At 45.1% G+C, this 26,392-nt stretch overlaps 1 protein-coding gene across 1 annotated transcript; it reads left to right on the plus strand.

Annotated features, from left to right (window-relative positions):
- The first annotated feature begins 6,454 nt into the window (after positions 1-6,454).
- On the plus strand, positions 6,455-8,779 carry LOC123099519 (1-aminocyclopropane-1-carboxylate synthase 1). Its single transcript, XM_044521664.1, has 4 exons — positions 6,455-6,774; positions 6,872-7,003; positions 7,112-7,272; positions 7,414-8,779. The coding sequence occupies exons 1-4, from the start codon at positions 6,604-6,606 to the stop codon at positions 8,405-8,407; spliced, it is 1,458 nt and encodes a 485-aa protein (XP_044377599.1). The 5' UTR covers positions 6,455-6,603; the 3' UTR covers positions 8,408-8,779.
- The last annotated feature ends 17,613 nt before the right edge of the window (positions 8,780-26,392 follow it).

Genomic DNA, 26,392 nt, shown 5'->3' on the forward strand with positions numbered 1-26,392 from the left:
TTTTCTAGTTTTGTTGGGTAATTTATATCGTTAAAATCAAGAAGTCTAGAGAGTAGTTTTTTGCAAAGTAAAGGAGAATATTATGACTTAACTTTTTCACGAAGTTGCATTTTTCATTAAACTAAATTTGCATTTTCTAGATATTGACTTAAAACATAAGAAAATCTTGGCGAACAATCTTGGCAAGTTTAGGCATCACTAGTGTTATTACCTCTAAGAAAATCTTAGCTGATAGAGAATTCGTAAAACTGATCCTTTTTTATGGTACACAACACATGTCGCGAATGTTATATACTAAAAGCATTTGGTCATCAATTAGGAGGACCATCATTTGTCAATATACATAAAAAAAATCTAAACACATTGTACCCATTAGATCTGCATGACAATACTGGAATAGGTCGCGTCTGTTATATCTTCAGGATTGTTCGATTTATCTCTCCTATGAGCACCTCCGAGAGCACCTCCATCACTTAATTGTACCACATATTTCAGTACCTCTCCTATGAGCACCTCCGAGACTACCATTAATTGTTCCATTTATCTCCGTTTCTAGGTTTGATTGTTTTTTGCGAGGAAAAAGGTATTTCAGTTACAGTCAAGTGGCAAGAGTTCCTCTATACATGGGACCTTCTGTGTAGCCACACAGCTGTGGTACGTTTAGAGTGGCACCTTGGCGAACAATCTGCTACACTATTTTGATCACGATGTAATTTCTGTGGAGCAAACTCCCTATCAACCATAAGAGATTTAATCTCCAAAGCTAAATGACCATGAGTAGAACGGTCTAGGTAGTCATCAACAAGTGTTGACAAAGCCATCGACGAGTCAGACTGAACAATAACCGGTCATTTTGTATTTTTAATTGCAAGAGCCATACCTTGCATTAATGCATGGATTTTCGCCTCGAGTGCATCATCGCAAGGGAATAAGAATCTGTATGCCGCAAAGATAACACTCAAATCATACCTCTATAAGATCATACCACCGCCATCGTACCATCCGCAGCCGAGAAGGAACCATCAACCGATAATGTTGTTTTTTCCTGAGGTGGTGGCATCCAACAATAGGCTGGTTTTGGGATCGGTGCAACAGGTACACTGGTAATACTGATCAATGATATCTTTCCCTTTAGTATCTCCTCAGAAGAGTACTTGTGAGTGTTATCAAGGGACAGTCAATAACTTTGTACAAATTCGAACGATCTTCTATTGGAGTAGCATCCTTTCCATGGACTATCTCATTCCGTAAATTCCAAATTCTCCACACTAGCATGATGATCATGCTTCTAGTATTCGCCGAACAGCCATCAAGTACAAAAAGAAGCCAATCCCTACCGGAATGTTGGAGGCGTTTTGACAGAGGCAGCGGCCACACCTCTCGCATACGCTTCCATACCTACCATGCGTGAGAACAAGTGACGAGCGCATGGAAGCTTGATTCGTCCTCAACACCACGTACCCCGTACACAAATATGATGCTCCACTTTTCCTAGCATTGTAGCTAGTGTGTCGACCGACGCTTTCCGTGTTATTTTATTTTCATTTTTTGCAAAACATCGCCATGTAATATCAACTTAGAGCGAACGCCTCCTCATGATCAGATGTGGCTAGCCTATAGATGCCTGCTACTTTTGAGCGGCGTTGGGACTTCCTTTAAGAGGAGAGGACAATGCAGTACATTAGAGACAAGTATTTGCCTCAGTTAAGAACCAAGGTTATCAATCCACTAGAAGAACCACAAACAACACCTCTTCACACAAAAGCAAATACTTGCACCCAATGCAAACAAAAGGGTTGTCAATCCCCTTGGCAGTTACTTGCAAGGATTAAATCTTGTAGTGGTAGATAAATAAATCGTAAATGTAAAATAAAATAAAATAGAAAAGTGCAACAAAGTATTTTTGTGTTATATATATATATGATAAAAGTAGACCGGGGGCCATAGTTTTCAGTAAAGGCTTCTCTCGCGAACACATAGCATACGGTGGGTGAACAAATTACTGTTGGACAATTGATAGAAAACGCATAGTTATGATGATATTCAAGACAATGATCATATATATAGGCATCACGTCCGAGACAAGTAGATCGACTCCTACCTGCATCTACTACTATTACTCCACCCATCAACCGCTATCCAGTATACATGTAGGATATTAAGTTAATAAAAACAAAGTAACACCTTAAGTAAGATGACATTATGTAGACAAAGTAAACTCAACTAATATGAATAAACCCCATCGTTTTATCCTGAATGGCAACAATAAAAATACGTGTATGTTCCCTTTCTGTCACTGGGATAGAGCACCGCAAGATTGAACCCATCACAAAGCACCTCTCCTGCTGAAGATAAATCAATCTAGTTGGTCAAATCAAACGGATAGATCAGAGAGAAATACAAAGCTATAACAATCATGCATAATAAAGTTCAAAAAAGACTCCATTAATATTCATAAATATTCAGGTCATAAGCCCACAAGTCATCGGATCCCAACAAACACACTGCAAAAGAAGATTACATCGGACAGAACTCCAAGAAGATCAAGGAGAACATGGTCTTGAAAATCAAAGAGAACATGGTATTGAAGATCAAAGAGAGAGAAGAAGTCATCTAGCTAGTAGCTATGGACCCGTAGGTCTGTGGTGAACTCCTCACACATCATTGGTAGGGCAGCAAGGATAACGTAGAAGCCCTCCGTGACCCCATCAGGCAGAGTACCGAAAAGGCCTCTAGATGGGATCGCGGAAGAACAGAAGCTTGCGGCGGCGGAAGAAGTGTTTCGGGTGGCTCTCTAGTATACTGGGAATATTTGGGAATTTATAGAGGCGGAATTAGGTCAAGATGTGCCACGAGGGGCCCAAAAGCCTTAGGGACGCCCCCTGGGGCACGCCTAGCGAGCTTGTCGCTCCTTCGTGACTCTTCTAGTCTTCTCCCGAACCCTCATGGGTCCCTTCTGGTCCATAAAAAAATAATCTATTTTTTTTCTCCATTTGGACTCCGTTTGATATTAATTTTTCAAAAAGGCAAAAATAAGCAAAAAACAACAACTGACACCGGGCACTAGGTTAATAGATTAGGCCCAAAAAATGGTATAAAATTGCATATAAAACATCCAAGATGGATACTATAATAGCATGGAACAATAGAAAATTATAGAGATGTTGAAGACGTATCAATGCCCTGGACCAAAAACCGACCATTACGCTTTGCTTGCCATGATATATAGTCCACCCACTACTGCAGTGATGTTCTGATCTTCACAATTTCGTCCACGTCCAGTTGCCAAAAATGTTCATGTTCGGGCTGTGGTATTACATGCTCCCTACTCATTCAGAAAGCCAACCACAAAATTAAGCCTACAATTTTGTTTTGGAGTAACAGGCTTAAAAATGGGACCTTTCGGGATCTAAGGATCTCTCCATGTTCTAATAATTTCATTGTTTCCAATTCGCCAAATAACACTTTTTTTCAACAATTCGAGACCACATTCAATATTTCAAACATCCGAAGCATTTCCTGTAAATACCATGTCTAGGAGGTGACCATTTAGGATGATATTTTGCACGTAGTTGCCTAGCACATAGGCTCTCAGGGGCATCCAGTAGACGTCAAGCCTGCTTTGCAAGTACTACTTGGTTGAAAGCCCACATATCCCCAAAGCATATGCCTCCCTTTAGGCAATATCATTTTCTCACAACTAAGCCATGCCATTTTCATTTTTCCATCCTCCACTCCCCACCAGTACTATCTAATCATGTGTATAAGGTCATGACAAAATGAAACAAGAAATCGAAAGACACTCATAACATATGTGGGAATCTCTTGTGCAATAGCTTTGATCAAGATCTCCTTGTTCCTTGAAGAGACATATTTTTCACTCCAGCCTAACAACCTTTAACTGAGGCAAACATATTTTTCACTCCTGCAAGGTTTCAAACATACCTTTCTTAATTCTTCTATCAAGGACCGACAAACCCAAATACCTTGGGTCAAACACTTTTGGGTTATCTCTAGAGTAATCTTCACTTCATCTATCACCCCAGACATGGAATTATAAGCAAAAAGGATGGAACACTTTGAGTGGTTGATCGGTTGCCCTGTTGACATCGCATAAGTGTTCAACAAGCCTTTCACCAAACATGCATGCTGCTGGTTTGAGCGAAAAATATAGAAGAGAATCATCCGCAAATAACAAATGAGAGATCATTGGTGCCCTACGGCACATTTTTAATCCTTCCAATCTATCTTCTCTTACTGAATTGTTCACCAAAGCAGACAATGCATCGACAACGAATAGAAATTAAAACGGAGATAATGGGTCACCTTGCCTTAAACCTCGCGATGGTGCGAAAGAATTCAAAATCTTTCAGTTAAACTTCACAGAGTATTTAACTGATCACACACAAGACAAAACTAGAGAAATCCATCTCGTGGAAAAACCCCATTTAGCGAGAGCTCCTTCCAGAAAATCCTAATACACACCTATGAGCACCCCCCCAAAGCTGACAAATCTTGTGATTGATGAATTCACCATAGACCCCTCATAATCAACGGGAAAAACCATCTCTCACTTGAAGAACAGCGACGAAAATCCTGAAGTAAATTCAGGAAAAAGATGAGCACTATGCCAATTTAGGACTTGTCAGTTCTTCAATATTGTTTGTGACACATGTGCTATAAATTGGCATATACAAACAACGAAATTCAGGAAGAAATTGTTTTCCTACGAGCCACTTCAATGGTATATCTGAAACAAGGACTTTGGTAATCATATATACGACTCGGATCAATATTTAGCTGGTATGCTATATAGAATGTTCTGTGCAATCAGACGTACTCTTTGGTGTACACCTTGTACCTCTTTGTTCATTAAGGGTGCCTAAGCCATCCATAAATAAACTGTTATTATTAAATAATAATTGATCTAGCGTGTTGAAGAGATGACATTTGCTAAGAAAATGTAGATCTAGTTACTGAGGAGAAAATGCAGAGACTTAACTAAAAAAGTACAAGATGTGACAAATTACCAGATCAATTTACTTTAAATTAACTAAACAAAGCACCGCTCAATTAAGATATCTCGACGCCCTAAAAAGAACATTATCTCGACGCCTTCGTATGATCGCATCCGTCCTAATAGTTGGAACTTTTGTTTATGTTATATCGAACTCGCAGTGGAACTGTTACTTCATTTATGTGGAATCCAGGATAGTTCGTCATTCAAAGTCAAAAGGAACGAGCTTTGTTACGTGAAAACCAGTGGCCGTCACCTGGTTTGGGTGCCCGTTGTACTTATATTACTATCAGTTGCTAATTCCAGCTAAAGAAAGTCAGTTGCTATTTTGCTAATCTTGTAGTCGGTGACCAAGACAGTAAGCGGCCAGTAGAATTGGCAATTTTCAACAGTCAGTATTATTAAAGGGGGCCAAACAGAAGTCTAACTGACATTCCAGTGAGACTGAGCCATGCCCATGCGGTCGTCGCGCATTTTTGTAGGGTGCCACATTGACATATATTGATATATATGATGGTGTAATAACGAGCTCGAGGAGTTGTTGACGACACAGGGCCACACGATTTTCCCGTGTCACAGGAGTATAGTTTGCCCGCGTGCATAAATAACCAGTTTCAGTCCCAGCTGGCCAAGCGTCAGCTGCTTAACAGCCAAGGATTGCACTACACACGCACTAATAAAATACTCTCACACCACCTTTTCCTGAACCAGATGCGAATGCAGTTCACATAAGCCACATCCGTTATTAGAGCATCCACCCCGCCGCGAGGCATATCCTGATTGGGTGAAACTAAATTGCAAAGTTGCTTACTACACCAAGCACGTATAGATAGCTTGAGGAAGCCATTTTCTTGAAAAATGTACTGTCTCATTCTTTTCCTGTGTCCCTCCAGTTGATCCTGTCTCTCGCTTCGGACGATCGGCTGGCTTGTCCACATCGCCTCGAGATCCAGGGCGGACTAATTCAACAGCGCATGTCGGCTTTTCTTTCTTTTGACAAAAAATGTAAATGTACTGCACCGTAGTATTTCATCTCCCTAACGTGATCCGATTCATCTGTCCTTACTGGTGTCAGTAAAGAGACAACAGCACACGTCGCAAGCGTGGATCCCATGTGCCGGATACAAGCATCTAGCTAGCTACAGTTCAGAAGGTAAATCGGTCGATTACGGCAGAGGCAACCCCTGCTCCAAACAGAAGAGATTCCAGTGCCAAGATTAGAGGGAGCCTACACTTGTACTCCTTCTCTGCTACTACTGTTGAACCGCGGCCGCTGGTCTGCGCCATGAGGAAACCGCGGATGGCTTGCTGTTCTGACGTTAACCCACCGCCCCCACTTAACTCCGTGTTAGCTCCGCTTAATAAGAGGAGAGTGGTGACGCCACCTTCACCTCACCGCCCCACCCCCCTCCGCTATATATATAGCTCAGCTCCCAAGTTAGACATCAGCCACTGCCTCTTCACTCCTCTTCTCTAAGCTAGCTGCTGCTTGCTCTCCCAGCTCAGTCTTGACAACACTCGATCACAGCTTCCCAGTTTCAAACCCAGCCAAACACGCGCGCGGCGTTCGTTGACCGGCTGACGAGATGGTGAACAAGGTCGCCGACGAGCCACAGCTGCTGTCCAAGAAGGCCGGATGCAACACCCACGGCCAGGACTCGTCCTACTTCCTGGGGTGGGAGGAGTATGAGAAAAACCCCTACCACCCCACCACCAACCCCGGCGGCATCATCCAGATGGGCCTCGCCGAGAACCAGGTACATACAGATGCAGGGTTCTAGCATGTCTGCACGCGCAGCTAGCTTGCCACTGTCCGTCCGTCTCTGACAAATTCAGCTCGTGCGCGTCGTGCAGCTGTCGTTCGACCTGGTGGAGGAGTGGCTGGAGAAGAACCCCAACGCGCTCGGGCTGCGCCGGGGAGCCGCGTCCGTCTTCCGCGAGCTCGCGCTCTTCCAGGACTACCACGGCCTCCCGGCCTTCAAAAATGTAAATTCCCCGGCCACTTGGCACACTCCCCGGCGGCCATTCTAAATGGCTAAACAAGCTTTGAATGAATCAATGCGGTCAAAGACTGACGCACGTTACTTTGCTCAGGCATTGGCGCGGTTCATGTCAGAGCAGAGAGACTTCAGGGTGGCGTTCGACCCCAGCAACATCGTGCTCACCGCCGGCGCCACCTCGGCCAACGAGGCGCTCATGTTCTGCCTCGCCGACCAGGGCGACGCATTCCTCATCCCCACCCCGTACTACCCAGGGTATGCGCCGTGCCGTCCCTCGACATTTCTCTCCACGTTACGCGCGCGGCGGCAGCACCTGCCCATGTGCGACGTGCATGTTCCATCACTAACCTTTTAACAGTAAGAAGTACACATGGCTAACCTTGCTTACGCATGCAGGTTCGACCGTGACCTCAAGTGGCGCACCGGGGCCGAGATCGTGCCGGTGCACTGCACGAGCGCCAACGGCTTCCGGGTGACGCGCTCCGCCCTGGACGACGCGTACCGCCGCGCCCAGAAGCGCCGCCTGCGCATCAAGGGCGTGCTCATCACCAACCCCTCCAACCCGCTCGGCACCGCCGTCCCGCGCGCCGACCTCGAGATGATCGTCGACTTCGTCGCCGCCAAGGGCATCCACCTCGTCAGCGACGAGATATACTCCGGCACGGCATTCTCGGAGCCGGGCTTCGTCAGCGTCCTGGAGGTCCTGGCCGCGCGCGCCCCGCTCGCCGCCGACTACGCGCTGGACGACCGCGTCCACGTCGTGTACAGCCTCTCCAAGGACCTCGGCCTCCCGGGCTTCCGCGTCGGCGCCATCTACTCCTCCAACGCCGCCGTCGTCTCGGCGGCGACCAAGATGTCCAGCTTCGGGCTCGTCTCCTCCCAGACGCAGTACCTCCTCGCGGCCCTCCTCGGGGACAAGGACTTCACCCGCAGGTACCTCGCCGAGAACAAGAGGCGGATCAAGGAGCGGCACGACCAGCTGGTGGACGGCCTCAAGGAGATCGGCATTGCGTGCCTGGAGAGCAACGCGGGGCTCTTCTGCTGGGTGAACATGAGCCACCTGATGCACGCCCGGTCGTTCGAGGGGGAGATGACGCTGTGGAAGAAGGTGGTGTTCGACGTCGGGCTCAACATCTCGCCGGGGTCGTCGTGCCACTGCAGCGAGCCCGGGTGGTTCCGCGTCTGCTTCGCCAACATGTCCGCCAAGACGCTCGACGTCGCCATGCAGCGCCTGGGGGGGTTCGTCCAGACCAGCAGCTGCAAGGCCGCACCCGCCGCACTGCGCCGCGCCGCCGGCCCCGCCAGGAGCATGAGCTGCCCGCTCGCCATGAACATGAAGTGGGCGCTCCGGCTCACCCCGGGCTTCGCCGACAGGAAGGCCGAGCGGTAGGCAGACCACAGCCGCATAGCTACTGTCGTATCGCCGCCACATTACCATGGATGATCACGTGCACCTTAGAGACAGCTTACGGCCATGGCCGTGATCAGTACATAGCGCTACTACGCTAGCTGGTAGCCGATTAATTCCTTTAGTTTTGCTGTATACCACCATTTTTTCCTCGGAGCACCATCCACGGGCGCTCGAGGAGCACTGTTGTATCTACATTTCGCGCTAGTATAGGAGCTAGCCATCGATCGATGCACCGGTATCGGATCGTGTATTTTTGACTGGAGTGTTCTTCGGAGCACCCCAGTTGTTCGCTGTATTATTGTTGCCGGTTACTATATGATCAATAAAATACTACACTACTTTACCGTACCACATCGGTCGCTGTCACGCGAAGTCAAACGGCTTGGAGATCAGCGGTTCCAATGTTGCTAAACCGGTCCATGCTCGATCTCGGGCTAATAATGATGATATGTTGTCTTTAATTACGGCCGGCGCGCGGCGTCGTCGCCCACATGCCACCACGAGCTAGCGGCTGTGACCACCTTCGCTTTGCGTGCTTAAACAAACGGGGCGTTGGTGGACATTCGGACGCGCGCCACGCAGCAGTTTGCGGTTGAAAGGTCCGCGCGCAAACCGAACAAAAATGAAGCTGCTGGGCCACAGATAGCGTATGGGTTTTGCCCGGAGCACGTTGTTTCTGCTTCTTCTTCTTCTCCTTTTATTTTTGCGAGTACTTCTTTTTTCGAGAACTTCTTCTTCTCGGGGGACAAGAAAGAAATTAGTATTCCCTTTGTAAAGAAATATAAGAGTGTTTAGATCACTATTTGTAATCTAAATGCTCTTATATTTTTTACGGAGGGAGTAGTAGTGAATTTCACTAAAAGAATTAGAAGAATATCAGGGATAGGGGGGAGTGGTGCATTGACGACGACGAAAAATGACAATGGTAGGAGGAGGTGGCATGCGGGTGGAAATGTCTTCCTACCAAAAAATGGTTATCAGGAATGTGATTGGGAGCCCCCAAAATTGGGTGATGCCTGATAGGACATCCAGATCGGCCGCCTAATGAGCCGTCAGATTGTGCTTAGCCCTGTTTGATGAAGCTATGTATCTAGGGTAGGGTCATAAGCCTGACCTAGACACCCTCCCCTAGGACATCACTTTAAAGTCAGAAGTATTCAAAGGATAACAGTATCCACTCGACCAGAAGCATTCCACTCAGAAGGTTCTATGTCACTCAACCTTAACAGAAACCACTCGACAGACAGAAGGTACAAAGTCACTCTGCACAGCAACGGTCGGGCGTTACTCATAGACTTAATGATCATTTATATCACTTTAGTATGGACGTTACCTGTAACGCTCCCTCTTTATGTACATTAAACTCCTTGTAACGTGGGCTGGCTGGGGTCCTGGCGCACTCTATATAAGCCACCCCCCTCCACTGGCACAAGGGTTCGCACCCCCTGTAACACACACACACACATAATCCAGTCGACCGCCTCCGGGCACCGAGACGTAGGGCTATTACTTCCTCCGTGAAGGGTCTGAACTCGTAAAACTCGTGTGTACAACTTCGCCATAGCTAGGATCTTGCCTCCTAATACCTACCCTCCATTCTACTGTCAGTCTTAAATCCACGACAGTTGGCGCCCACCTTGGGGCAGGTGTCTTGGCGACTTTTTGGTGAAGTTGCGATTTTTCCGATTCCCATCATCATGGTTTCCGGCGGTGGATTAGCTGTGGGTCGCGAGATCCGTCTCGGCGCGCTCGTCTTCGTCGCCGACGACTCCGCCTGGCTTCAAGAGGCTCCACTCGACGTCGAGGCGCTCCCCATCCGCGGGGCGACGCACTTTCGCGCGTGCGTCCGCGGCGTCCTTCTCCGGCAGCCGTCGACCTAGTATCGGTCGGCTCCTGTGGTGTCCTCGCTCCCCGCTGTTCGCCAGCGCAAGCGTTCCGGTCGGTCGCTGCTCCGGCGGTGGGTGAGACACGCGGTGGCCCGTCAGTCGGCCACCCCACAAGTCGCGGCAATCTAGCCCGACGAAACTCTCTACGGCCTGTTCGACTGGCTCTGTCGAGACCGCATCCGAGTGCGACAGCAGCGATCCAGCGGCGGAAGTCTTGATGGTCAACGAACCACGCCCTCCTCCTGGCTTCCCCCGCGACGACGGTGGCGATGGCGATCCGTCGCGCGTTCACGAGGAATACCACCCCGAGCCCCTTTCTTCGCAGCAGAGGGAAGAGCTTCGCCGCTGCAATATGGATGCACTTCACACTCCTATCGTTGGAGAAACCCCCGAGGCCCGAGTCTTGGAGTCAAGGAAATATGCCCTAGAGGCAATAATAAAGTTATTGTTTATTTCCTTGTATCATGATAAATGTTTATTATTCATGCTAGAATTGTATTAACCGGAAACATAATACATGTGTGAATACATAGACAAACATAGTGTCACTAGTATGCCTCTACTTGACTAGCTCGTTAATAGAAGATGGTTAAGTTTCCTAGCCATGGACATGAGTTGTCATTTGATTAACGGGATCACATCATTAGGAGAATGATGTGATTGACTTGACCCATTCCGTTAGCTTAGCACTTGATCGTTTAGTATGTTGCTATTGCTTTCTTCATGACTTATACATGTTCCTATGACTATGAGATTATGCAACTCCCGTTTACCGGAGGAACACTTTGTGTGCTACCAAACGTCACAATGTAACTGGGTGATTATAAAGGTGCTCTACAGGTGTCTCCGAAGGTACTTGTTGGGTTGGTGTATTTTGAGATTAGGATTTGTCACTCCGATTGTCGGAGAGGTATCTCTGGGCCCTCTCGGTAATGCACGTCACTATAAGCCTTGCAAGCATTGTGACTAATGAGTTAGTTGCGAGATGATGTATTACGGAACGAGTAAAGAGACTTGCCGGTAACGAGATTCAACTAGGTATTGAGATACCGACGATCGAATCTGGGGCAAGTAACATACCGATGACAAAGGGAACAATGTATGTTGTTATGCGGTTTGACCGATAAAGATCTTTGGAGAATATGTAGGAGCCAATATGAGCATCCAGGTTCCGCTATTGGTTATTGACCGGAGACATGTCTTGGTCATGTCTACATAGTTCTTGAACCCGTAGGGTCCGCACGCTTAAAGTTAGATGACGATCGGTATTATGAGTTTTGTATTTTTGATGTACCGAAGGTCGTTCGGAGTCCCGGATATGATCACGGACATGACGAGGAGTCTCTAAATGGTCGAGACATAAAGATTGATATATTGGAAGCCTATATTTAGATATCGGAAGTGTTCCGGGTGAAATCGGGATTTTACGGGAGTACCGGGGGTTACCGGAACCCCCCCGGGGAAGTAATGGGCCTATTGGGCTTTAGTGGAGAAGAGAGAGGGCAGCGAGGAGGTGGCGCGCGGCCCCCCTTGCCCCAGTCCGAATTGGACAAGGGAAGGGGGCTGCGGCCCCCCTTTCCTTCCTTCTCTCCACCTCCTCCTTCCCCCCTTCTCTTACTCCTACTAGGAAAGGACATATTTATCGTTTTCGGCTTCCGCTTGAGGACAAGCGAGGTCTAAGCTTGGGGGAGGTGATACGTCCATTTTGCATCATGCTTTTATATCAATATTTATTGCATTATGGGCTGTTATTACACATTATGTCACAATACTTATGTCTATTCTCTCTTATTTTACAAGGTTTACATAAGGAGGGAGAATGCCGGCAGCTAGAATTCTGGGCTGGAAAAGGAGCAAATATTAGAGACCTATTCTGAACAACTCCAAAAGTCCTAAAACTCCACGAAAGTTATTTTTAGAAATAATAAAAAATACTGAGCGGAAGAAATACGTCAGGGGGGCCTCCACCTGTCCACGAGGGTGGGGGGCGCGCCCCCTGCCTCGTGGCCCCCTGTTGGCCCTCCGGTGCCCATCTTCTGCTATATGAAGTCTTTCGTCCGAAGAAAAATCATATGCAAGCTTTTGGGACGAGACTCCGCCGCCACGAGGCGGAACCTTGGCGGAACCAATCTAGGGCTCCGACAGAGCTGTTCTGCCGGGGACACTTCCCTCTGGGAGGGGGAAATCATCGCCATCGTCATCACCAACGCTCCTCTCATTGGGAGAGGGCAATCTCCATCAACATCTTCACCAACACCATCTCCTCTCAAACCCTAGTTCATCTCTTGTATCCAATTCTTGTCTCTAAGTCTGGGATTGGTACTTTTAGGTTGCTAGTAGTGTTGATTACTCCTTGTAGTTGATGCTAGTTGGTTTATTTGGTGGAAGATCATATGTTCAGATCCTTTATGCATATTAATACTCCTCTGATTATGAACATGAATATGCTTTGTGAGTAGTTACGTTTGTTCCTGAGGACATGGGAGAAGTCTTGCTATTAGTAGTCATGTGAATTTGGTATTCGTTCGATATTTTGATGAGATGTATGTTGTCTATCCTCTAGTGGTGTTATGTGAACGTCGACTACATGACACTTCACCATTATTTGGGCCTAGAGGAAGGCATTGGGAAGTAATAAGTAGATGATGGGTTGCTAGAGTGACAGAAGCTTAAACCCTAGTTTATGCGTTGCTTCGTAAGGGGCTGATTTGGATCCATATGTTTCATGCTATGGTTAGGTTTACCTTAATACTTTTGTTGTAGTTGCGGATGCTTGCAATAGGGGTTAATCATAAGTGGGATGCTTGTCCAAGTAAGGACAGTACCCAAGCACCGGTCCACCCACATACCAAATTATCAAAGTACCGAACGCGAATCATATGAACGTGATGAAAACTAGCTTGACGATAATTCCCATGTGTCCTCGGGAGCGCTTTTCTCTATATAAGAGTTTGTCCAGGCTTGTCCTTTGCTACGAAAAGGATTGGGACACCTTGCTGCACTTTATTTACTTTTGTTACTTGCTACTCGTTACAAATTATCCTATCACAAAACTATCTGTTACCTATAATTTCAGTGCTTGCAGAGAATACCTTGCTGAAAACCGCTTATCATTTCCTTCTGCTCCTCGTTGGGTTCGACACTCTTACTTATCGAAAGGACTACGATAGATCCCCTATACTTGTGGGTCATCAAGACTCTTTTCTGGCGCCGTTGCCGGGGAGTGAAGCGCCTTTGGTAGGTGGAATTTGGTAAGGAAAAATTTATATAGTGTGCTGAAATTTACTGTCACTTGTTACTATGGAAAGTAATCCTCTGAGGGGCTTGTTCGGGGTATCTTCACCCCGACCAGTAGAGCAAAGAGTTGCTCCTCAACCTACTGAACCTACTGAAAATGAAAATGTCTACTTTGAAATTCCTTCGGGTATGTTAGAAAAACTGCTAGCTAATCCTTTTGCAGGAGACGGAACAAAGCATCCTGATGAGCACCTAATATATGTGGATGAAGTTTGTGGATTATTTAAGCTTGCAGGTATACCCGATGATGTTATTAAGAAGAAGGTCTTCCCTTTATCTTTGAAGGGAGATGCATTGACATGGTATAGGCTATGTGATGATACGGGGTCATGGAACTACAAACGATTGAAATTGGAATTTCATCAGAAGTTTTATCCTATGCATCTTGTTCATCGTGATCGCAATTATATATATAATTTTTGGCCTCGCGAAGGAGAAAGCATCGCTCAAGCTTGGGGGAGGCTTAAATCAATGTTATATTCATGCCCCAATCATGAGCTCCCAAGAGAAATAATTATTCAAAGTTTTTATGCTCGGCTTTCTGATAACAATCGCACCATGCTCGATACTTCTTGTGCTGGCTCTTTTATGATGAAGACTATTGAATTCAAATGGAATTTATTGGAAAGAATTAAACGCAACTCTGAAGATTGGGATCTCGACGAAGGTAAGGAGTCAGGTATGACACCTAAGTTTGATTGTGTTAAATCTTTTATGGATACCGATGTTTTCCGTAAATTTAGCACTAAATATGGACTTGACTCTGAGATAGTAGCTTCTTTCTGTGAATCTTTTGCTGCTCACGTTGATCTCCCTAAGGAGAAGTGGTTTAAATATCATCCTCCCATAGAAGTAAAAGTAGCTGCACCTATTAAAGTTGAAGAAAAGACTATCACTTATAATGATCCTATTGTTCCTACTGCTTATGTTGAGAAACCACCTTTCCCTGTTAGGATAAAGGATCATGCTAAAGCTTCAACTGTGGTTCGTAAAAGCAATATTAGAACTTATACACCTCCTGAGCAAGTTAAAGTTGAACCTAATATTGCTATTGTTAAAGATCTCTTGTCTGATAATATTGATGGGCATGTTATTCATTTCCGTGATGAAACTGCTAGAATTGCCAAACCTTGTGCTAAAGATAAACATAGACCTGTGGTAGGCATGCCTGTTATTTCTGTTAAAATAGGAGATCATTGTTATCATGGCTTATGTGACATGGGTGCCAGTGCTAGTGCTATACCTATTGACTTATACAAAGAAATTATGCATGATATTGCACCTACTGAGTTAGAAGATATTGATGTCACAATTAAACTTGCCAATAGAGATACTATTTCACCAATGGGAATTGTTAGAGATGTTGAAGTCTTGTGTGGGAAAACTAAATATCCTGCTGATTTTCTTGTTCTTGGTTCCCCACAAGATAGCTTTTGTCCCATTATATTTGGTAGACCCTTCTTGAACACTGTTAATGCTAAGATAGACTGCGAAAAGGATGTTGTTACTATTGGTTTGGGTGATATGTCTCATGAGTTTAATTTCTCTAAATTTAGTAGACAACACCGTGAAGAGGAATTGCCTAGTAAGGATGAAATTATTGGTCTTGCTTCTATTGCCGTACCTCCTAGTGATCCTTTAGAACAATATTTGCTAGACCATGAAAATGATATGTTTATGAATGAAAGAAGGGAAATAGATGAAGTATTCTTTAAACAAGAACCTATCCTGAAACACAATTTGCCTGTTGAAATCCTAGGGGATCCTCCTCCACCCAAGGGTGATCCCGTGTTTTAGCTTAAACCGTTACCTGATACTCTTAAATATGCTTATCTTGATGAGAAAAAGATATATCCTGTTATTATTAGTGCTAACCTTTCAGAGCATGAAGAAGAGAGATTATTGAAAACTCTGAAGAAGCACCGTGCTGCTATTGGATATACTCTTGATGATCTTAAGGGCATTAGTCCCAATCTATGTCAACACAAAATAAATTTGGAGAAAGATGCCAAACCAGTTCGTGATCATCAACGACGGCTGAATCCTAAGATGAAAGAAGTGGTAAGAAAGGAAATACTAAAGCTCCTTGAGGCAGGTATAATTTATCCCGTTGCTGATAGTCAGTGGGTAAGTCCTGTCCATTGTGTCCCTAAGAAGGGAGGTATTACTGTCGTTCCTAATGATAAAGATGAATTGATTCCGCAAAGAATTATTACAGGTTATAGGATGGTAATTGATTTCCGCAAATTAAATAAGGCTACTAAGAAGGATCATTACCCCTTACCTTTTATTGATCAAATGCTAGAAAGATTATCCAAACATACACATTTTTGCTTTCTAGATGGTTATTCTGGTTTCTCTCAAATACCTGTGTCAGCCGATGATCAATCAAAGACCACTTTTACTTGCCCTTTCGGTACTTTTGCTTATAGACGTATGCCTTTTGGTTTATGTAATGCACCTGCTACCTTTCAAAGATGCATGATGGCTATATTCTCTGACTTTTGTGAAAAGATTTGTGAGGTTTTCATGGACGATTTCTCCGTCTATGGATCCTCTTTTGATGATTGCTTGAGCAACCTTGATCGAGTTTTGCAGAGATGTGAAGAAACTAATCTTGTCTTGAATTGGGAAAAGTGCCACTTTATGGTTAATGAAGGTATTGTCTTGGGGCATAAAGTTTCTGAAAGAGGTATTGAAGTTGATAAAGCCAAGGTTGATGCTATTGAAAAGATGCCATGTCCCAAGGACATCAAAGGTATAAGAAGTTTCCTTGGTCACGCCGGTTTTTATAGGAGGTTCATTAAGGACTTCTCAAAAATTTCTCGGCCTCTGACTAATTTATTACAAAAAGATATACCATTTGTCTTTGATGATGATTGTGTAGAAGCATTTGAAATACTTAAGAAAGCATTGATCTCTGCACCTATTGTTCAGCCACCTGATTGGAATTTACCTTTTGAAATTATGTGTGATGCTAGTGATTATGCTGTAGGTGCTGTTCTAGGGCAAAGAGTTGATAAGAAATTAAATGTTATTCAATATGCTAGTAAAACTCTAGACAATGCTCAAAGAAATTATGCTACTACTGAAAAAGAATTCTTAGCAGTTGTATTTGCTTGTGATAAGTTCAGACCTTATATTGTTGATTCTAAAGTAACTATTCACACGGATCATGCTGCTATTAAATATCTTATGGAAAAGAAAGATGCTAAACCTAGACTTATTAGATGGGTTCTCTTGTTACAAGAATTTGATTTGCATATTATTGATAGAAAGGGAGCTGAGAACCCCGTTGCAGACAACTTGTCTAGGTTAGAAAATGTTCTTGATGACCCACTACCTATTGATGATAGCTTTCCTGATGAACAATTAAATGTCATATATGCTTCTCGTACTGCTCCATGGTATGCTGATTATGCTAATTACATCGTTGCTAAATTTATACCACCTAGTTTCACATACCAGCAAAAGAAAAAGTTTTTCTATGATTTGAGCCATTACTTTTGGGATGACCCACATCTTTATAAAGAAGGAGTAGATGGTGTTATTAGACGTTGTGTACCTGAGCATGAACAGGAACAGATCCTACGCAAGTGTCACTCCGAGGCTTATGGAGGACACCACGCTGGAGATAGAACTGCACATAAGGTATTGCAATCCGGTTTTTATTGGCCTACTCTCTTCAAGGATGCCCGTAAGTTTGTCTTATCTTGTGATGAATGTCAAAGAATTGGTAATATTAGTAGACGTCAAGAAATGCCTATGAATTATTCACTCGTTATTGAACCATTTGATGTTTGGGGCTTTGATTATATGGGACCTTTTCCTGCCTCTAATGGATACACACATATTTTAGTTGCTGTTGATTACGTTACTAAGTGGGTAGAAGCTATTCCAACTAGTAGTGCTGATCATAACACTTCTATTAAAATGCTTAAAGAAGTTATTTTTCCGAGGTTTGGAGTCCCTAGATATTTAATGACTGATGGTGGTTCACATTTTATTCATGGTGCTTTCCGTAAAATGCTTGCTAAATATGATGTTAATCATAGAATTGCATCTCCTTATCACCCACAGTCTAGTGGTCAAGTAGAATTGAGTAATAGAGAGCTCAAATTAATTTTGCAAAAGACTGTTAATAGATCTAGAAAGAATTGGTCCAAGAAACTTGATGATGCATTATGGGCCTATAGAACTGCATATAAAAATCCTATGGGTATGTCTCCGTATAAAATGGTTTATGGAAAAGCATGTCACTTACCTCTCGAACTAGAACATAAGGCTTATTGGGCTATTAAAGAGCTCAACTATGATTTCAAACTTGCCGGTGAGAAGAGGTTATTTGACATTAGCTCACTTGATGAATGGAGAACCCAAGCCTATGAGAATGCCAAATTGTTTAAAGAAAAAGTTAAAAGATGGCATGACAAAAGAATACAAAAGCGTGAGTTTAATGTAGGTGATTATGTATTGCTATACAACTCTCGTTTAAGATTTTTTGCAGGAAAACTTCTCTCTAAATGGGAAGGCCCTTACGTTATCGAGGAGGTCTATCGTTCCGGTGCCATAAAAATCAACAACTTCGAAGGCACAAATCCGAAGGTGGTGAACGGTCAAAGAATTAAACATTATATCTCAGGTAATCCTATAAATGTTGAAACCAATGTTATTGAAACCGTAACCCCGGAGGAATACATAAGGGACACTTTCCGGAACGTTTCAGACTCCGAAAAGGAATAGGTATGTGTACGGTAAGTAAACCGACTCCAAAACAGTTCTAAAGGCAATTTTTCTCCGTTTTGGAATATTTAGAAAAATAGAAAAATAAGAAGCAGTCCGGGAAGGACACGAGGGCTCCACGAGGGTGGAGGGCGCGCCCTACCCCCTGGGCGCGCCCCCTGCCTCGTGGGCACCTCGTGTGCTCTCCGGACTCCGTTTTCTTGCACGATACGTATTTTGGTCGGTAAAAATTCATTATATAATCTCCCGAAGGTTTTGACTCCTGTATCACGCAAATATTCTCTGTTCTTGTTTCGAGCTGTTGCTGCTGCAGATTAGAGCAAGATGTCTTCTCAAGAGTCAGTCGGGGAGAGCCGGGTGTCTCATCCGGCATCGAGACCAAGGACAAACAGCGATGCTGACCACTTTGGGCCAGCAACGGATAGATGCCATGGAGGATCAAGAAGTCACTTCTCGCTTCCGAGCTGGGTTCACGATGGGGGAACTACAGAGCTCAGCTATTCCAAACTCGGTTATCCCTTCCAATGTTAGATTTCTTTCTTATGAAAATATGAAGAAGAGTGTCACTTGTTCTCCCGCAGCTATGCAACACCCTTGGGTGCAAGGAGCTTTAGCCGTTACAGGGAAGCTTCGTAAGGAGATAATGGATCTCAAGCAGCAACTCAATAAGCTCGAGGAAGAGAATCGTATCCTGAGGGGCATTATCGCCAAGAATATCACATCACCATCCCCGAAGAAGGAGACATAATCACATGGGTATGGGCACTCCCCTTGGCAACTGCCAAGCTTGGGGGAGATGCCCCGGTATCGTATCACCATCACATCTCCTATCTTTACCGTTTTTCTTAGTTCGATCCTATTAGTAGTATCTTGATCTAGTAGAATAAAGTTTTGGTATGATCTAGTTTTGAGTTTTGCTTTATGATCCCTCTATGTAATCGAGTCCGTGAGCTATATAATAAAGATTAGTGTTGAGTCAAGGGCTTGATTATCTTGCTATGATCTTGAGTGAATAAAAGAAAATAGAAAAGAATAAAAATAAACAAAGAGATCATATTGATCTTATGAGAGTAATGACTTCACATAGAAAGAGTATGATGATTAAAAATTGTTGAGAGTTGACAAACATAGCTTTGGTCATCGTTGCAATTAATAGGAAGTAATAAAGAAAGAGAGGTTTCACATATAAATATACTATCTTGGACATCTTTTATGATTGGGAGCACTCATTAAAATATGACATGCTAAAGAGTTGATGTTGGACAAGGAAGACAACGTAATGGGTTATGTTTTCTTATATCTGAGATAAAGTATATTGTCATGGATCATCCAACATGTTGAGCTTGCCTTTCCCCCTCATGCTAGCCAAATTCTTTGCACCAAGTAGAGATACTACTTGTGCTTCCAAAAACCCTTAAACCAGTTTTGCCATGAGAGTCCACCATACCTACCTATGGATTGAGTAAGATCCTTCAAGTAAGTTGTCATCGGTGCAAGCAATAAAAATTGCTCTCTAAATATGTATGATTGATTGGTGTGGAGGAAATAAGCTTTATACGATCTTGTGATGTGGAAGAAATAAAAGCGACGGACTGCATAATAAAGGTTCATATCACAAGTGGCAATATAAAGTGACGTTCTTTCGCATTAAGATTTTGTGCATCCAACCTGAAAGCGCATGGCAACCTCTGCTTCCCTCTGCGAAGGGCCTATCTTTTATTATTATCTTCTACCTTATGCAAGAGTCATGGTGATCTTCACCTTTCCTTTTTACATTTTATCCTTTGGCAAGCACAGGGTGTTGGAAAGATCCTGATAGATATATCTAATTGGATGTAAGTTAGCATGAACTATTATTGTTGACATTACCCTTGAGGTAAAAGGTTGGGAGGCGAAACTATAAGCCCCTATCTTTCTCTGTGTCCGATTAAAACTCCGTAACCACAAGTATTGCGTGAGTGTTAGCAATTATGAAAGACTAAATGATAGTTGAGTATGTGGACTTGCTAGAAAGCTCTGACATAGACTCTTTCTGATGTTATGATAAATTGCAATTGCTTCAATGACTGAGATTATAGTTTGTTAGTTCTCAATAAAGTTTCTGATTCATACTTTGCATTGTGAATAGATTATTACTTGAGCATAAGAAATCATATGACAATATCCATATATGTTGCTGTTATGAGAATAATCATGATGCCCTCATGTCCGTATTTTATTTTATCGACACCTCTACCTCTAAACATGTGGACATATTTATCGTTATCGGCTTCCGCTTGAGGACAAGCGAGGTCTAAGCTTGGGGGAGTTGATACGTCCATTTTGCATCATGCTTTTATATCGATATTTATTGCATTATGGGCTGTTATTACACATTATGTCACAATACTTATGCCTATTCTCTCTTATTTTACAAGGTTTACATAAGGAGGGAGAATGCCGGCAGCTGGAATTCTGGGCTGGAAAAGGAGCAAATATTAGAGACCTATTCTGCACAACTCCAAAAGTCCTGAAACTCCACGAAAGTTATTTTTGGAAATAATAAAAAATACTGAGCGGAAGAAATACGTCAGGGGGCCTCCACCTGTCCACGAGGGTGGGGGCGCGCCCTACCCCCGGGCGCGCCCCCTGCCTCGTGGGCCCCCTGTTGGCCCTCCGGTGCCCATCTTCTTCTATATGAAGTCTTTCGTCCGAAGAAAAATCATAAGCAAGCTTTCGGGACGAGACTCCGCCGCCACGAGGCGGAACCTTGGCGGAACCAATCTAGGGCTCCGGCAGAGCTGTTCTGCCGGGGACACTTCCCTCCGGGAGGGGGAAATCATCGCCATCGTCATCACCAACGCTCCTCTCATCGGGAGAGGGCAATCTCCATCAACATCTTCACCAGCACCATCTCCTCTCAAACCCTAGTTCATCTCTTGTATCCAATTCTTGTCTCTAAGTCTGGGATTGGTACCTGTAGGTTGCTAGTAGTGTTGATTACTCCTTGTAGTTGATGCTAGTTGGTTTATTTGGTGGAAGATCATATGTTCAGATCCTTTATGCATATTAATACTCCTCTGATTATGAACATGAATATGCTTTGTGAGTAGTTACGTTTGTTCCTGAGGACATGGGAGAAGTCTTGCTATTAGTAGTCATGTGAATTTGGTATTCGTTCGATATTTTGATGAGATGTATGTTGTCTATCCTCTAGTGGTGTTATGTGAACGTCGACTACATGACACTTCACCATTATTTGGGCCTAGAGGAAGGCATTGGGAAGTAATAAGTAGATGATGGGTTGCTAGAGTGACAGAAGCTTAAACCCTAGTTTATGCGTTGCTTCGTAAGGGGCTGATTTGGATCCATATGTTTCATGCTATGGTTAGGTTTACCTTAATACTTTTGTTGTAGTTGCGGATGCTTGCAATAGAGGTTAATCATAAGTGGGATGCTTGTCCAAGTAAGGACAGCACCCAAGCACCGGTCCACCCACATATCAAATTATCAAAGTACCGAACGCGAATCATATGAACGTGATGAAAACTAGCTTGACGATAATTTCCATGTGTCCTCGGGAGCGCTTTTCTCTATATAAGAGTTTGTCCAGGCTTGTCCTTTGCTACAAAAAGGATTGGGCCACCTTGCTGCACTTTATTTACTTTTGTTACTTGTTGCTCGTTACAAATTATCCTATCACAAAACTATCTGTTACCTATAATTTCAGTGCTTGCAGAGAATACCTTGCTGAAAACTGCTTATCATTTCCTTCTGCTCCTCGTTGGGTTCGACACTCTTACTTATCGAAAGGACTACGATAGATCCCCTATACTTGTGGGTCATCAGGCCGCCTCTCCCCGCTTGCTCCTTTGTATACGGGGGCAGGGGGCACCTCTAGACACAACAATTGATCTCTTGATCTCTTAGCTGTGTACGGTGCCGCCCTCCACCATATTCCACCTCGATAATATCGTAGCGGTGCTTAGGCGAAGCCCTGCGTCGGTAGCATCATCATCAGCGTCACCACGCCATCATGCTGACGGAACTCTCCCTCAAAGCTCGGCTGGATCAGAGTTTGAGGGACGTCATCGAGCTGAACGTGTGCTGAACTCGGAGGTGCCGTACGTTCGGTACTCGGATAGGTCGGATCATGAAGACGTACGACTACATCAACCGCGTTGTGCTAACGCTTCCACTTTCGGTCTACGAGGGTACGTGGACACACTCTCCCCTCTCGTTGCTATGCATCACCATGATCCTGTGTGTGCGTAGGAAAATTTTGAAATTACTACGTTCCCCAACATGGAGGAGGCGCGCCTGGCCAACTTGGCTGAGCGCACTCGACTGGAGAACCTCCGGCACGCACTCAACGAGCATGCTCGGCAGCGGATTCCTGAGTCCAGTCGACGACAGCTTTTTCCGCCTCAAACTCAGGTATACCGAACTCCGATTCAAAATCTCACAGTTGCAGCCCGAATAGCAGAGTCGATCCAGCCTTCCCAGTCGGAAGCGGGCAGAGGTTTGATGCAGATTCGGGCTTTACTCCGGGCAGCAGGAGAGCAGAACACAGCAGTATCTCAGTCGCGGAATAGGATTCATAGCAGATCTGTGATGGCAGACACAGTTCAGTCGGCTCACAGCCCAAGATCGCCCCATGGCGTGAGGGACGTGGATACCGGCAAGATCAGTACAGAAACCACGAGCAGTATGATCACCGACTCGACCACGATGACCGTCGTCGAGTGCCCACACCTCCCCCGAGGAGTGGGTCATACGTGCCTCGGCGGCGTGATGACAGGCGCCCCCACAGCGGCGAGCGAAGAGTACTAGTCGACCCAAGGGAGCCGGGCTTTGATGCGAGATCTATTCTCGTGCAAGGTCTGGTTGACAGGAACAGAGCACACAGAGAGGGTCATGACAGAGATCACCCGACTGGCAGCAGAGTGCATGTTTCAGGTCCAGAGTGCTTCAGCAGAGCCATCAGGGCTGCAGTGATTCCTCCCAACTTTAGGTTGGCGACTAGAGTCAGCAAGTTCACTGGTGAGTCCAAGCCTGACACTTGGCTTGAGGATTACCGAGTGGCTGTACAGATCGGTGGCTGCAATGATGAAGTGGCCATGAAGCACCTTCCTTTGATGTTGGAAGGCTCGGCCAGAGCATGGTTGACTCAGTTAGCACCTGGCAGCATATACAGTTGGGAGGAACTCGCTCGAGTGTTTGTTAGAACTTTTGAGGGCACTTGCAAACGGCCGGCAGGGTTAACAGAATTGTAGCACTGCGTGCAGAAGCCGAATGAAACCCTGAGAGATTATATCCAGAGATGGATTATGTTTCACCATACAGTGGAGAATGTGTCAGATCACCAAGCGGTTTGTGCCTTCAAAGAAGGTGTTAAGTATCGAGAGTTGAATCTGAAATTCGGTCGGACAGGGGATATGTCCACGGCTCGGATGATGGAGATTGCCACCAAATACGCTAACGGCGAAGAGGAAGACCGGCTCCGGAGTGGCAAGCACAAAACAGTCGCCCAGGAAACCGGTGGAGGGAATTCCAATCGAAAACAGAAGCGCAAGGCCGAGCCAGCTGCTCCTGGTGAGGCTTTAGTTGTGGCTCAAGGAAAGTTCAAGGGGAAGCCCAAAGGACCTTGGAACCCCAAGAAAGTGAACGATCAAGCTGGAAATGATGTGTTGGATTTACCATGCCACATTCATACCTAGAAAGATGAATAGGGTAATCTCATTTACCCTAAACACACCACTCGACAGTGTCGACTCCTGATCCAGCAGTTCCGAGAGAAACAACCCAATGAGAAGGAAAAGGAGTCGGACAAGGGTGAAGATAAAGAGGAGGACAATGATGGTTTTCCCAACGTCAACTCCACTCTGATGATTTTTGCTGATGTTGAGAGCAAAAGTCGATTGAAAGTTATAAACAAGGCAATAAACATGGTTGCTCCGACAACACCCAATTATTTGAAGTGGTCTTAGACTGCCATCACATTCGACCAGTCAGATCACCCGGCGTGTATAGCCACCCCTGGGAGGCAAGCGTTGGTGGTCGACCCAGTTGTTGAAGGCACTCGACTGACCAAAGTGCTAATGGATGGTGGCAGTGGCCTGAATATCCTTTATGCTGAAACCTTGAAGGGAATGGGCATTCCGATGTCCAAGCTTAGTGAAAGCAATATGAGTTTCCATGGCGTTATACCTGGCAAGAAGGATGAATCACTCGGCCAGATCGCCCTTGATGTGGTTTTCGGTGATTCCAAGAATTACCGGAAGGAAAAGTTGACATTTGAAGTAGTGGATTTCCAGAGTGCTTACCATGCCATTCTGGGTAGGCCTGCCTATGCACGTTTATGGCTCGACCATGTTACGTGTACCTCAAATTGAAAATGCCTGGTCCCAGGGGAGTGATCACTATCACTGGCAATCGGCAGAAGGCAGAAGAGTGCTTCCAGAAGGGCTCAAAAATCGCCGATGCACAAATGGCAGCAAACGAAATGCAAGAATACCGGAAAAATGCAGACCCGAGTGATTTGCTGCGCTCCAAGAAGCCTGCCACAGATTCTACATTTCAGTCATCTGGTGAAACCAAGCCGATTCATATTCATCCGACCGATCCTAATGCTGCTCCAACTCATATCTCAACATCACTCGATAGCAAAATAGGAAGAAGCGCTCATCCAGTTCCTCCGTGAGAACTGGGACATCTTTGCATGGAAGCCTTCTGACATGCCGGGTGTACCCAGGGGACTGGCTGAGCATCATTTGCGAATCGACCCGAAAGTAAAACCAGTCAAGGAACATCTTCGACGGTCCGCCGTATAGAAGAGAAAAGCAATTGGTGAGGAAGTGGCTCGGCTCCTGGCAGCTGAGTTCATCCCAGAGATTTACCACTCCGAGTGGCTCGCTAATGTTGTCATGGTCCCCAAGAAGGACGACTCACTTCGCATGCGCATTGACTCTAAGCATATCAATCGGGCCTGCCCGAAAGATCATTTTCCTCTCCCCCGCATCGACCAAATCGTCGACTCGACTGCGGGGTGTGACCGATTGTCTTTTCTGGACGCCTATTCCGGGTATCATCAGATCCGACTGTATGGACCCGATGAAATAAAAACGACTTTCATCACTCCATTTGGGTGCTTCTGTTATGTCACCATGCCATTCGTCCTGAAGAACGCCAGAGCCACATTCATGAGGATGATTCAGAAGTGTCTGCTCAATCAAATCAGTCGGAATGTGGAAGCATACATGGATGACATTGTGGTCAAGTCGTGTAAAGGTTCCGACCTGCTGGCTGACCTTGCTGAAACCTTTGCCAACCTGAGAAGGTATGATATCAAGCTTAACCCATCAAAGTGCACATTCGGAGTTCCTGGCGGAAAGTTACTCGGTTTCTTCGTTTCCGAACAAGGGATCGACGCGAACCCAGAGAAAGTTGGTGCCATACTCCGGATGAAGCGCCCTGTGCGTGTGCATGATGTCCAGAAGCTTACTGGTTGTTTGGCCGCCTTGAGTCGTTTCATTTCTCGCCTCGGTGAAAAGGCATTGCCTCTTCACCGACTGATGAAGAAATCTGACAAGTTCGAGTGGACTCCTGAAGCTGATGCAGCGTTTGCAGAGCTCAAAGCCCTGCTTTCCACCCAGCCGGTGCTCGCTGCCCCAATCAGCAAAGAGCCTTTACTACTTTATATTGCAGCCACTGGACAAGTTGTCAGTACCGTACTCACGGTCGAGCGGGAAGAAGAAGAAAAAACTTATGAAGTTCAGCGCCCAGTATACTATGTTTCTGAAGTTCTGACTCCATCCAAGCAAAGATATCCACATTATCAGAAGCTTGTTTATGGGATTTACATGACCACGAAGAAGGTTGCACACTATTTCTCTGATCACTCCATCACAGTCGTCAGCGACGCACCATTGTCAGAAATTCTGAACAACAGAGATGCAACTGGTCGAGTGGCAAAGTGGGCGATTGAACTCCTTCCCTTAGATATCAAGTTTGAGGCAAAGAAAGCTATCAAGTCCCAAGCAATAGCAGATTTCCTCGC

Source organism: Triticum aestivum, chromosome 4D (assembly GCF_018294505.1).
Source record: "Triticum aestivum cultivar Chinese Spring chromosome 4D, IWGSC CS RefSeq v2.1, whole genome shotgun sequence".
In the NCBI taxonomy this organism is placed as follows: Eukaryota; Viridiplantae; Streptophyta; class Magnoliopsida; order Poales; family Poaceae; genus Triticum; species Triticum aestivum.